At 32.0% G+C, this 14,338-nt stretch overlaps 1 protein-coding gene across 1 annotated transcript; it reads left to right on the top strand.

The window, feature by feature from the left end:
- The first annotated feature begins 11,493 nt into the window (after nt 1-11,493).
- Nucleotides 11,494-13,060, top strand: LOC105785287 (28 kDa ribonucleoprotein, chloroplastic). The gene is made up of 4 exons (XM_012611281.2): nt 11,494-11,982; nt 12,074-12,172; nt 12,310-12,597; nt 12,729-13,060. The coding sequence occupies exons 1-4, from the start codon at nt 11,620-11,622 to the stop codon at nt 12,858-12,860; spliced, it is 882 nt and encodes a 293-aa protein (XP_012466735.1). The 5' UTR covers nt 11,494-11,619; the 3' UTR covers nt 12,861-13,060.
- The last annotated feature ends 1,278 nt before the right edge of the window (nt 13,061-14,338 follow it).

Genomic DNA, 14,338 nt, shown 5'->3' with positions numbered 1-14,338 from the left:
TACTTTTATTTCTTTTATTATTATCTTATTATAATCGAAAAACTCCTCTTTTATCTCTTCTGGGCTCTAATTAGACTAATCAATTTTCAGGACTAAATAATAACTTAAACAAATTAGAATACCAATTTAAAAAGACAAAAATTCAAACCCCCAAAAACCCACACGGTCGTGTCCCCCAGACCGTGTGCCATTAAATGCTCGTGTTCGTGTTGTGAAAATCTTTTTGGCAGATCGCACACGCCAATGTGGAAATCCCACACGTCCGCGTGCGATAGCTCCAGTTTCCACACGCCCATGGCACTTACCCACACGCCCGTATGCACAAACACATGCCCGTGTGAAAACCACTACACCTATTTTTGCAAAAAAACTCGTTTTAAAATCCAATTTTGTATATTTTACTGACCAATTAAACTCAATTTAACTATAGTTAACTAACATACATATATACACAACTTCAATTGAATTTATTGGCATCAATTAAGCCTCGATTAAAAAGAATTAGGCAAATAATTTCACGCATATCAAACACCGAATAAATCAAACAAGCATCATACCTTAGTCGCTACTAAACCACTCTATGGAAGCTTCATTTAAACAATCGTTAGTATTAATTTCATGCTTCACACACTGTGTTATCAATCATCGTGTTATCAAGCAACAATACACCGTAAATCATTCAATAATTAAACTCAAGCATGCCTCAAAGTTATTATAAAACCATCCAAAATAAATGTCCAAAGTCCAATTATAATCAAAATCAACAAATTCCCTCGAGTTCCACAATGCCCGATTATAGTCTCTAAAATACGTAATAAAGTCTCTACCAAGTCTAGATCTCTTGGAACTCTCTTGCTCGGCTCCTCAGCTCCTTAATCCTGATGATTATATGCATGAATGTGAGGGTGTGAGCTTTAAAAAGCTCAATGAATATTAATAAAAACGACAAGTAGATTAACATCCAATTCATGCTTAATTCACAACCAATCAATCACCAATTATCAGCCAAAATAAAGAAACATGTCAATTAAATTTCCATAAGCATTTTCAATACCAAAAATCATTCATTCATGGCATTCAATCATCAATTGATATAGCAACAATCACACATAAATATATTGACATTCATTTCTCATTGCATAATTGGGTGATCATACATCAGATAAACGGATCTCCAAACTTCGACAAATATCAAATGCAGTCCACCAAGTTGAGTGGGCCGAAGCACATGCTCCCTTATAGCGCCTCAAATAACCCATTGAGTGGAGACTCATGCTCAACAATCCCTTATCTACTCCAAACAAATTAGTCCACCTAGAGCCATATGGTCACAATGTCACAAATAAAGGTTAGTACCCACAAATCCTATGGCATGCCAACTATATCCGATGGATCCACCATGCATGTTGCCAATATATCCAGTCAAACATACCATATAAATCAGTCATTATTGTGCTCAATTTAAAGTGACAAAATGATTATGTAAAACTTGTAACATAGCCATTTAGCATCCATTTAAATCGAGCAACTTATTCATCAATTTCCCATATTCAATTACCAATTGTAAGACCAACATATCACAATAAAAAATTTCAATACACATGCTTAAAATCATCCTTAAAATTAATCTAATTAAATAGCACAACACCACCCAAAAACTCCTTTACCATTTTTTTTCAATACAAATTCAATTTTTGCACATTTAATACCAATCTTGCAAAATCAACCATTCATTCATAATTAATTAATTTTAATCATTAATTAAGGTACTAATTAAACATAATTAAGGGTCAATTTACCAAATCGCCCTTAGAAACACTTACCACACATTTTTATTCTATCACAACAAGTGATCAACTAAGCAATTCCAAGCTTCAATTCCGGTTATCTTTGTCCTCTTCAAGATTCGGAGCATCAACAGAGGTAAAATATACATTACCACCTTTCCAAAGCTATGTTAAACACAAACTTTAATTAACTATGCTAATCAAAATCATTTCACAAAGATACCTTACCAAATTTGTAACATCTAGTCGAAAACTCGATTCCTCACAAAATCAATCTCTCCAGCCCTCCTAATCACTTCCAAGCATCAATACTAAACCAAATACACATAAACTAAGCATTAATTTCTCACAAATCTGGAAAATCAATTCATGAAGATAATGAAATTCAGATTTCTTCAAATTACCTCACAAATCATGTTTAATCTTGATAATTAAGACCAGAAACTTATTAATAGATCTATTTTGAGTTGGAACATTCATTGATTTGTGTATTTCCTCTCAAAATTCAAGATCCACCATTAAAGCACCTTAAGCTTTTAAAGAAGATGACATTGATAAAAAATCCTTTAATTAACTCTCAAATCATGTAAAAATGTTTCTAATCTTCATAAAAACAAGTTTAGGATTGAAGATTACCTTTGATTCGCTCTAAATTCGTTGATTGAAAATCTTGATTTAAGAAGCTTAAGAAATTTCAAAATATTTTTGGCTACGTTTGAGAATAATTTCGGGTGAATTGAGAGAGTATTTTAAGAAGAAAATTAGTTGGATTTATTCTTTGATGATAAGTCTTTAAAACCATGCAAAGAAAACGACATTTATAACTCTCTAATCTGATGTAAATGGTGTGAAAAGTAGGCTAGATGCATTGTGTTTAAAACTGAAACAACTCACCAGAATTTAAAAATTGGGGAATTTGCCTAATAGTCACTCCCATTTTTCCCTTACCTTACCAATTGATCATTTCCCTCCAAAATCCTGAATTTTAAGGTTTATTTGCCAAATAAATACTCTAAATTTTCCTTGTTTTACAATTAAACCCAATTTAATTAATATTTAAATTTAACTCAAATTAACCCCCAATAAAAATTATTTTAAAATTCTTTTCAATCCAAATTAATTATTTTCACTAATAATTATTTAAGTACTTTCAAATTAATTTTTCAAGAATATTTTTATTTTTTTCGGATTATTGTTTAATCGATTTTAGATGAAATTAACCTCATAAATTAAATTAAAAATTACTAGAAACCCCATAAATTCTTAGTTTCACATTCGGAACCCGAAAAATATACCCGAAACTATTAGACCCGGTTTAGGGATATTACATAGTCCGTACTCATCTTAGCTTTCATTTATAACAAATTACTCTCATTGCACAACATTTACAATTTATATTATCAAGATCCTACAACAAATTATATGTAAAAACACATTTTAATACACTACTAACTTACCTAATATATTCGACTAACGAGCAAATTTGTTTGATTTTCTCTTTTCCCCGATTTTCCTCCTATCGGTTCAATTCTTGATTTATATAATAGTTAAATCCAAATTATCAATTTCGAAAAAATTATCATGCTCATTTTATGCATATGACTTATAAAATTTTCCCTGAATTTTTACACTTTGATCAATTTAGTCCCTAAAACTGAAGCTATTTAAATTTTCACAGTCACACCACAAGATACAAAATTGATTGTAACCTCATCCCTTATCAGCCCTCACATACTAAAATTTTGTAGAATTTTCATGCTAAACATTACATATTTTCATATTTTTCACTAAACTCAAAACTAACAAAAGTTTCTTTTACAAAATAGTCCTAATCAACAACCAAGCTTATAAATCTTTCATTTAATCTCATGAACACCAAAAATTCATCAATGGAAAGTCCTAAAATCTTTAACATTTTTATGAATTAGTCCATAGGTTAGCTAGATTAAACTACAATGATCTCAAAACATAAAATTTATGAGAAACAGTTAGAAAAATCACTTACATGCTTGAATCTAATGTTGGCCAAACCTTAAGCTAAAAAATGGTGTTTCTTTGGTTTCTCAATTCGGTAGGAAAATGAGCTAAGGAAGATTATGTGTTAAATTTTTTTGTTAATGTGTTATTTAATTAATTACAATTTTAATAAACATTAAATTTAACTAATCACAACCCTTAACTGTCCATTAACTAATATAATGGTATAATTACCATTCAAATCCTTAAACAAATTTTACTTATACACTTTGGCTAATAATAATTAATAGTGATGAAGTTTTACATCTTTTACAATTTAGTCATTTTTCTTTAATTAACTATTCAATCGCTAAAATTACTGGACCAAAACTTAATTTAACTTTATAATAGACACATAAATGTTATAAAATAATATTTATTGACTCGATCATTGAAAATAAGAGTTTCAAAACCACCATTTCCGGGTACCACTGAAAAACGGTATGTTACATAGATGAACTCGTCGATTTCTTCAGTTAGCACCTCCTCTTCGATTTTGACCAGAAAGCATATCAGCTTGTCTACACTTTCATTTAGATTATGGTTAAGCTCCATGTTAGTGATTAGATCTACTTCTACATCTGTATCTACGACTATGTTTATCTTTATGTTAATTGGATTAGAGATGCCTTCAGCTATATTCAATGTCTCCTCGTGGTCTTTGGTTCCAAACTCTTGCTAACTATTATCATCTAATTTAGAGTGGTTGAAGACAAAATGGTGCTTCTCGTTATCAAAGTGGGGAACATCATGTTTGATCACTTCAAAAGAACTCTACGCCTCCATTTGTTGTTTTAGTGATTTTTCATTTCCAATCTTTACGCCAGTGGTTCTTTTATTTCTACCACATCTTCAGTGTAGGTTGACGTGGTTTTTTTTGCACGAGACTATCTCATACGAATTACAAGAGAGCTCGATTGGATATTCGGGTGTCTTTAACTGGTCTAATTGTTCTTAGACTTCCTCTAATTTCTCTTTAGATTCTAGACTGAGGTGGAAAGACTTATATTCATCCGTCTCTAAAGGAGATTTAAATGAATATTCGTAATCTCCACATCTTCGATCATGACTCTACTAGTTCGTCGAGGCTCCGTTAAACCATCGTGATCTTTTATTGATCCTATGCTGTTCATACAAATCCCGGTATACATTATCATCCATGATTAAGCCCAATTCTTGTTGGGCTGAATATCCGAGCACACCGTATTCTCCATCATAACTCGTCAAAGCTTCATTTTCCCAATTTGGTCCTTCGTTAACGTATCTTTCCTTGTACCGTGAAGATATCCAATTGGAATTATAGAAATGTGCAAGTGTACACAATCGTAACAAGTAATAAAGTTACAAGTAAATGTCGAGTTATCGTACCCACGGGGACTGTGAAAGAATTATTTATGAATGCAATTTAAAATACTTTGGTGAAGAAAAATATTTTGATTTGAGGACGTGATTGAAAACTAAGATTTTTTACTATGTAAAATAAATAAAAATAAAATAAAAGTTCCAATGCACAATTTCAAAAGATGATTTTAATCAAGTTAACATAACTGTGTTAGATTAATTACATTTCTTAACTTAGCATTATTAAACTCATGTTCATGTTGTTACGAATAAATTCATGGCAATTCGGTAATTTGCTAACTTATGAACATACTTACCTACCAAAATCCATTTATCTCTTGACTATATCTCTATGTCAATTCAACCGATTAAACAAATTTTAATAAGTAAATGTGTTAATGCACATACATACTTATGAAATTAAAATAATCTCTTGAACATATCTCTATTCCAATTCAAACAATTAATTCAATCTCATAAGCACATAAAAGATTACGTGAGGTAACAATGTATTTCTACCTTGAAACAGTTTAATCACAATAATCTTGCAAGTTATGCAAGGCTAATGTAACGTTAGATACCATTGCTAATTTAAAACTCACCTACCTTAGATGATTAAACTTGGACTGATTAAATATCTTGTCAATTAATTACAATTTCAACCCGTTTAAATAATTAATTCATTAGTTACCTTACAATTGTAATGCAAGAATAACTTAGTCATGGTTTTACTTAATCAAACATCTTACCGAGGCCTATAACAACACAAACACAATTTTAATAACTCAAGTAGATGAAATGCAATTGACCAAACAGGAATTAAATTTAAGCCATATTAATTAAATTAAACATATTAACATCACAATTATTCATGGACATGTTCATAACAACAACAATAAATTCATGGCAACTCGGTAATTTGCTAACTTATGAACATACTTACCTACCAAAATCCATTTATCTCTTGACTATATCTCTATGTCAATTCAATAGATTAAACAAATTTTAATAAATAAATGTGTTAATGCACATACATACTTATGAAATTAAAATAATCTCTTGTACATGTCTCTATGCCAATTCAAACAATTAATTCAATCTCAGAAGCACATAAAAGATTACTTAAGGTAACAATGTATTTCTACCTTGAAACAGTTTAATCACAATACTCTTGCAAGTTATACAAGGCTAATGTATCGTTAGATACCGTTGCTAATTTAACCCTCAGCTACCTTAGATGATTAAACATGCACTGATTAAATCTCATGTCAATTAATTATAATTTCAAGCCGTTTAAATAATTAATTCATTAGTTACCTTACAATTGTAATGCAAGAATAAATTAGTCATGGTTTTACTTAATCAAACATCTTGCCGAGGCCTATAACAACACAAACACAATTTTAATAACTCAAGTAGATGAAATGCAATCAACCTAACACGAATTAAATTTAAGCCATATTAATTAAATTAAACATATAAACATCACAATTATTCATGGACATGTTCATAACAACAACAATAAAATTTAAAAGGATAAGGAACAAGAATCAAATCTAGTGTTTCTCCGAGGCTTCACTAGTTTGCTCCGCTCCTTCTCCGCTTGTTCTTATTGAACCGAGGCTTCCATGAACACTTGAATGATGCTCCAAATGGTGGTTGAATGACTCTTTTTCAAGAGGTAAATCGAAAAAGGAATAGGGAAAGAAAATGAAGAACAATGTAAGGGTATGAAGAGAGAAAAGTGAGAGAGAAGTGAAAAAATGAATGGGTTTGAGATGTGTTTGAAGTGAGCAGGCAAGGGGGTATTTATAGGTTGAGAAGGCTGCTAAAGTAGCTAAAATCAGCAGCCAAATACTCCCCCCTTATGGCCGGCCACACATGTGGCATGTTTGAATATTTCAAACATGTTATTTTTAGGTAGGGGCATATCTTGAAAGGTATGAATAGTGGAGGGGTTTGAATTCAAATTGAAGGAGTCTTCAAGGGTCATTTTGCAAGCCAAAAAATCAGCGAAGCAAGCTGATTGGGTCAGCATGTGGGACGGTTTTGGGCTGCCCAGTGCTCGGTTGGATCGGTTTTCTCAGTTCAGCTCAATTGGGCCATTTTTCATAATTAATTAATAATAATTAATTTAACCCAAATTAAATTGGATTAAAATTAAAATTAATTATATTATGAATTAATACACATAATTTGGATCGTCTTAGGCTAAAAAATTAATTCGCCTTGATGCTTCAAAATTGCTTATTGGTTTTGCGCTCCTAGTAGTGTCTGCCGAGCCGTTTTTCGCCCTTTGTGCAAATCTGTCTAAAACAATCAAAATTAATCAAAATTTGATATAAAATTAATTAAAATTCCACATGTTCATAATTTTAGTGCAATTTAATTATTTTATAATTATTATTTATTTTTCGACAAGAATTTTACCGAAACTGCATGAATTTGAGTTAAAAAGGGCATGAAAAAGTGTGTATATTTTCGTGTTTCCACCCATACATTTCACCATGAGGTTCGGTTGAAAATTGAATAACATTGTTATCTTTATCTAAACTTCAATGGTTTGTTGAAGTTCTAATTGCCCAAATTGATCCTTCGTTGTAGTACCCTTCATCATCATACCATGCAAATATCTCACATTCATTGTTCCAACTGCTATCATCATCAAATTCATCATCAACTACATCCATGATTAAATTAAATAGTCGACAAGGTATCTAAAAAAATTAAATAAATAAAAATAATAAAAATAAAAATAATTCAAAATTGATACACTATCTAACTCATATATCTTTTGACTAGTATTATTTTACAAACCAATTAGATTAATAACAATTTTCACCGTCGCAATCCCCGGAAACAACACCAACAATTTGACCACCAGACGTGCGAACGTTAGGACTGGAAATACTGCAGCAAAAAGGTATCGAATAAAGTAGTGGTGTCCGCAAGTACATGTGTCAAATTGTAATATAGTTTATTTAGAACGAAACACTTGAAAAGTCTTCCGAGGACTGTACCCAAAGGATTGCAGATTGGAGAATTTTATTATTAAATTAATTACCAAAAATAATTACTAATCTAATCGAATCACGGATTAGTAGTGTTGATGTAGAATTAAAAAATATTAAGTAAACTAATTAAATTTATTAATATTAAATAACCTAATGGAATTTACTATCCCTAGTGTCGACGGTGCGAGCTCACGGCCAATGATCAATTAAATCCCTAATCATCTAATTAAGCCATTAATTAACCTTAATTGAGTCTTTCACCCTTAGCTAAGAATACCCATTAGGTCTCATCTTTACTAAGGATTACCACTTACGTCACCCTTTCGGTCTCTTCCTGGGCATACAGATACCCTTTCAGTTTCACCGCCTGGCACAAGTTATACTTGTTAGGATACCCTCTCAATCTCACATGTCTAGATATTCAATTAGGTGCATCACTCCCTAATATACTAAGTCTCTTGAACAATCAGTTCCTTACTCAATCAATTAATTAGTTCCAAAATTGAATCAAGCAAGATATAAAATAAGCACAAGAATTTATCCCAATATTCATACAACGTTAGTTGATCAAGTTAACGAAATATAAATAAAGGAATAAAGAGAATGTTCATTAATAATTAAATTGAAGCGTGGTTCTGGAACAATTTCCATTCACAAACATCTTTACATCGGAATAAAAAGTTTCAATCAAGCAAACATAAGAAAACTAAAATAAAAAATAAAGAACAACGAAAGAAAACTGAAAACTAAAATTAAAAGTATGAAATATATAGGACAGCTCCTTAGGGCGATTCCCTAGGTCGACTCCCCTTCTAATGAGGTTATAAGGTTGTTTATATGGGCAAAAACTAGATAAAATCCAAATGACTAAAGTTTCATTTCAATTATAATGTCAATTAGGGTTTTAGGTTGAAATAAGACCCCTAACTGCCCTAAAAATCGTAGCCTTTGCATGCAAGAATTTTTGGTCACGTAGAAGTCGGTGTTGTGACACTAGGTTCCAGTGTTGCAACACCGAGCCAATGTCATGACACACAATTTCGGTGTCACAACATCAATGTCTGTTTTGTTCCAAGATTTTGTTTTTTAATTCGATCTTCAGTATCACAACACTTGATGCCAATGTTGCGACATGGTTATTGTCCTTTGTATTTTAGGGCTTAAAATGGCACCCTGCACACTCAAATAGCTTATTAGTCATTCCCAAGGCCCGAGTTGACTAAATAGGTCATCGAAACACTATAAATTACTAACACTTATTTTGCTAATAATCACGTCTAAGCTACTAAAATAGAAAACGAAACAAAATAACATAAAACGAATTGAAATTAAGCTCATTAAATGTCGAAAATAGTCTAATTTGCCACAACAATTTGTGGCAGATCACTTGTTTATTTCATGGTGGCTACCTCATGACATTTATTAAAGGCATTGCAATTCATAAAAAAATTATTATCTATTATGGGTGGTTGGAAAATAATATCTATTTTATCAAACCAAAGATGTACTCATAGCTTGAAATTGAACTAGTAAATTCTCATTCGAATAAAGCATACTTAAGGCATTTAAGACTTGGATATATTAACCAAGAAAGAATCACTAACCAAGAAATTAAGAAACTAAGAAATCAAATCAAAGGCTAGCTTTAGAAGCCTCACAGTAATTCGTTAAAGAAAAGCACTAGATAACCTAGATCAAGACCCTACCCTAAAAAAAAAGGACAATGCTAACATGTTGAGGAACACCATGAAAAAGTTGAATAGAGGCAATTGTGAACCAAGGTGAGCTAAAAGCCCTCAACGAGATTAAAATTAAGCCTATCCATAGCTTCCAATTCAGAAAAACACAGAATACCCTTGATTGTCAAAAAAGTTTTATAAAAGAGTTTCAAACAAAGCAAAACAATCCTACAAGACCACACTAGTAATAGAGAGGGAATGTCGTAAGTAAGAGAAACATTGGAACCATAAAATAGAGAATCCACACCCAAACCTACAAAAATAAGAAACAATCTAAGAAAACCAACTAAAAAAGAGCAAGAAATACTCAAGCGAGGTTCTACTTCCACAGTGAGAGAACAAGCTAAATTACATAAGTTTCTTTATAGGGGGTGAAATTGACCACTTCCAAATAATTCAAAACTTAAAATTGCTTTATTTTTTTGGATTAATTGAACATAAGGCCCTTAAACTATGCCTTGTATTCGAGTTAAATAACTAACCTATTTTTAGGTTAAACCGAATACCTAAACTATAACTCATTAGCCAATGTTGGCCCTTATTGTTACATCTGTTAAAAAAAAACCCTTGCGACCAATAAGAAGCGACATATGTTGATAAAAAACAATTATTCAATCTTAATTTAACTACAAAATTGAAAATACTAAATAAAATAAAAATATCTCCCTCTCCCTCCCACTCTCCCGCACCTATTCCATCTTCTCCCTCTCACTCCCTTTCTCCTTCCATCTTCATATTTTTCCTCCCTTCCCCTTCCCCTTCCCCTCTCTCTACTCTAACCAGAATTTGTGGTCTTAAAGTTCTTTCATTACTCATTTATTTTTGGTTTCTTGAGTTCTCTCCATGTTTTATCTTTCATTTTGAAGCGACTTTATTATACACCACAACTCGTCTGCGAATCAATGATCATCATCTGCAAAAATCAATCTAAATTCCCAACGCAACCAACAAAATGGTTTTGTCTCAACCTTAGCCCTTTTTAAATTGAAATAATTTTTAATGTATCAATTAATAAACAAAACATAGGTCACTAAATATGTCTATATAAGGAATAAATACATTTTGTATGTGAATAGTTAGTTTTTAGGTATGTTTCACTCTTTGTGGTTTAAGGTTCTTCCATTGCTCTTTTCTTTCTAGTTTCTTGAGTTCCCTCCCTCCACCAAGCAAATTGGTTCTTCTATTAGCGGGAGAAGAAAGAAGAAGAGGGGAGAAAGGAAAGGAAAAAAAAAAAAGGCAAACTACTTCTTCTATTAGTAGGAGGAGAAGAAGAGAGGAGAAAGGAAGAGAAAAAGGAAAGAAAATATGAAAGAAAATGAGACAAAAAAGAAAAAAAAAGTGAAAATATTAAAAAGGACCATAAATAAAAGTAGCACCTGTTATAATTTGATTAATTCGAATTTTTTTAACATGACGAATATTAATTACCAAATTCTAATTTAGGTAATCAATTTAAAAGAAAATTTAGATAACTAAAACAAATACTATAGTTTGTTCAATAGCTTTTTTTTTCCCCAAATCGTAAAAGAAAACGTTTATTTGGAGAGATTTTACTATCCTATAACAAAGAACTGCTGCGTATTTTACACCTTTTGATTCTTTATAGCTAGATAGTTTTTGCCTCCCGAAACGATACTCCTTAATCCCTTATCCATTCCACTTCTCCCTCTCAAAAACCTCAAAGAAACCAAATCACTGTTTCAAACATCGGCCTTTTCTCCCATGGCTCTGCTTCGTCTTCCCCACCAATTTTCTCTCTTTCCTCTCCAACATAAACCTCAATCCATCTCCAATAACTTTAGCTCCATCCCAAACATCTCTTCTACTTGTTTTCTTCCTCCATTATCTCCTCTCACTACTACTCTTCGCTTCAAAGCTACACCGTTTACCAGTTTCATCCTCCATTTTTCTGCCACTACCCAAGACCCTGCTTTAGAAGCAAAACAAGAAGAAGAAGAAGAAGAAGAAGAAGAAGAAGAAGAGTTTTCGAAAACTAGATTGATTGCCCAGAACGTACCTTGGAGTTGTACCGTTGAAGACATTCGTTCTTTGTTCGAGAAATACGGCACAGTCGTAGATGTTGAGGTTTTTCTCAACATTTTTCTATTCTTAAATTTAGGTTATGATTTGTGGTTGAAATATTGATGTTATTTTTTCTTAATTGTGTTTGGCTTAGCTTTCTATGCATAACAAGACAAGAAATAGGGGATTGGCATTTGTTTCAATGGCTTCACCTGAGGAGGCTCTTGCGGCTCTTAATAATCTTGAGTCATATGTAAGCATATTTATTTAATAGATATATTTCCTTAAATACTAGTTTAACAAGTGCTCTCAAAGTGTGTGTATGAGGTAATTTCCCCTGGCTAAGTACTGATAAATTGGGTTTCTTTTCCCTTTTGTGAACTGATGTAGGAATTAGAGGGTCGTACTTTAAGGCTCAATTATGCTAAAGCTAACAAGAAGAAAGCTGCTCCACCTGAGAAACCCAAGCCAGTGCCAGCATTCAACTTGTTTGTAGCAAATCTTTCATATGATGTAAGGGCTAAACATCTTAAGGAGTTCTTCAGTTCTGAGGGTGCTAATGTTGTTTCTGCTGAAGTTATATTTCATGATAGTCCAAGAAAGTCATCTGGTTATGGCTTTGTCTCTTTCAAATCCAAGAAAGAAGCCGATGCAGCAATGTCTGCTTTCCAAGGGAAGGTAATTCCTTCTTTTTGTAAATTTCTAGATTATTTGTCTGATTTATCGAATTGGGTGTGGCCGTTTCGATGATATTAATCTGCCTTTTTGTTTGTTAGTAATCAAGAGACTGATAAGTTGTGATTCTGTAGATGTTCATGGGAAGACCAATCCGAGTGCAACGTAGCAGACAATTCGTGAAAGTTCAATCAGACGATGGTTCCCTGGCCAATAATAAATCGACTGAGTCGAACAATAATTCGAAACAGGCAGCCATGGATTAAAGTTGAATTTGAGCATACTCAGAGCAAAGAGAGTTTATTGTTTGTTACTCTGTAAGTAAGCAATATATGTACATGAATGTTTCAGTCATTTTAGCTCTGTGTTATTTTTGGTGGCTCTTTGAAAAAAAATTCAGTTCTTTGGTGAATATAAATGCTGTTGTTCAATAAATAAAAAAGTACTAGTTGGGTGATTGGCTGAATTCTGATCCTTTCTATTCATATTAAGTGTAGGACTCATGCCATATCCTTAGATTAAATGACTGCTGTAGTGTAGACTTTAAGCTATGATATTCCAACTGTTCATTTTCCCAACATGTACCTGGATATGAGTCACGGTATAATCTTCTAATATATGGAACAACTACGAAAAAATTGAGTGAACTCGTATCAAACGCGTATTTGTATCCAACACTCACTCTCTAGTTTGATCAACATCAAGTGTAGGACCCATGCCAAGGGCTGCAATCATGTAAATGGATTGTTGATTTTGTATATATTCGCACCATTGACGAGATTTATGTGCTTCAAGTCCAAAACCAGCTTCGTTCCTCATTTGTTTTGCATGCTTGTCAGCGGTATTGGTGCAAATGTATCTTGAAACCCATTAGATGTTTAAGTTGGAAACCGTTCTGATCTGAAAAACCAGTTGGCCATCAAAGTGTTGCCAAGGTCCTTTTGCTTTTCTCAATTAACGAAGAGAATGTAAAATAACCGTAGGGTGTGTGGGACATGGAGTTTTCATCTCTAGGTATTTCGCTCACACTTGAGTATGAAAAGTAAAGTAGTTGGATCGAAAACCGGAAGTCAGCTCAGTTGAATTTTGGATTCAAGTTTTCTATTAATGAAAAGATGCCTAAAGGGTAAGTTGGAAAATATGTTTGATCTTTCAAATATCGAGTGAGGTGTGTAACCGTAGTAGTCAGTAGAGACACATTATATATTTCATGAATTTCGTATCAGTTGAGGTATACAAGTGTTTACCTATTCTCTGTATATGAAATTGTGAAATCTAATGAGTTGAATCAAACAATACTACCCATTATGTTATACCCATCCATGATTTGAGTAGAAAAATTATGGGAAATTTTGATTTGTTAAAAGTTTATATAAAATATCAAATAAAGATTTTGCATTTGCAGGATTTTATTTATCTTAGGGATAAATATCAAAATTACATATGAATTTTGTTTTAATATGCAATCCGATATATGAGCTTTGATTTAGTACAATTATATACATGAAATTTTGGTTGTAATTCAAATGTGCACATTAAACTTTGATTTTGATTCAATTATGCGCATTTAAAAAAATAAACATATTTATTTTTTCATATTGGATTAATATAATTGTGTGTAATATATAAATGAAAAATTGTGTTATGTTGATAATGTTGCTAGTGGTTTGTAAAATTTGAATCAAAGTAAAATTTTATGTATAAAATTGCAAAATTTTAAAGTTTACGTATAACATTGTACATT

This window comes from Gossypium raimondii, chromosome 1, assembly GCF_025698545.1.
Source record: "Gossypium raimondii isolate GPD5lz chromosome 1, ASM2569854v1, whole genome shotgun sequence".
Lineage (NCBI taxonomy): Eukaryota > Viridiplantae > Streptophyta > Magnoliopsida > Malvales > Malvaceae > Gossypium > Gossypium raimondii.
The sequence above is the reverse complement of the archived record's forward strand: the minus strand, read 5'-3'. Positions and strand labels throughout refer to the sequence as shown.

Bases quoted from the DNA above. Each gene is read 5' to 3' on its own strand.
- LOC105785287 (XM_012611281.2), top strand. From the start codon at position 11,620: ATGGCTCTGCTTCGTCTTCCCCACCAATTTTCTCTCTTTCCTCTCCAA. The intron at 11,983-12,073 runs GTTTTTCTCAAC...TGTTTGGCTTAG, and splicing joins GCACAGTCGTAGATGTTGAG to CTTTCTATGCATAACAAGAC. The intron at 12,598-12,728 runs GTAATTCCTTCT...GTGATTCTGTAG, and splicing joins TGTCTGCTTTCCAAGGGAAG to ATGTTCATGGGAAGACCAAT.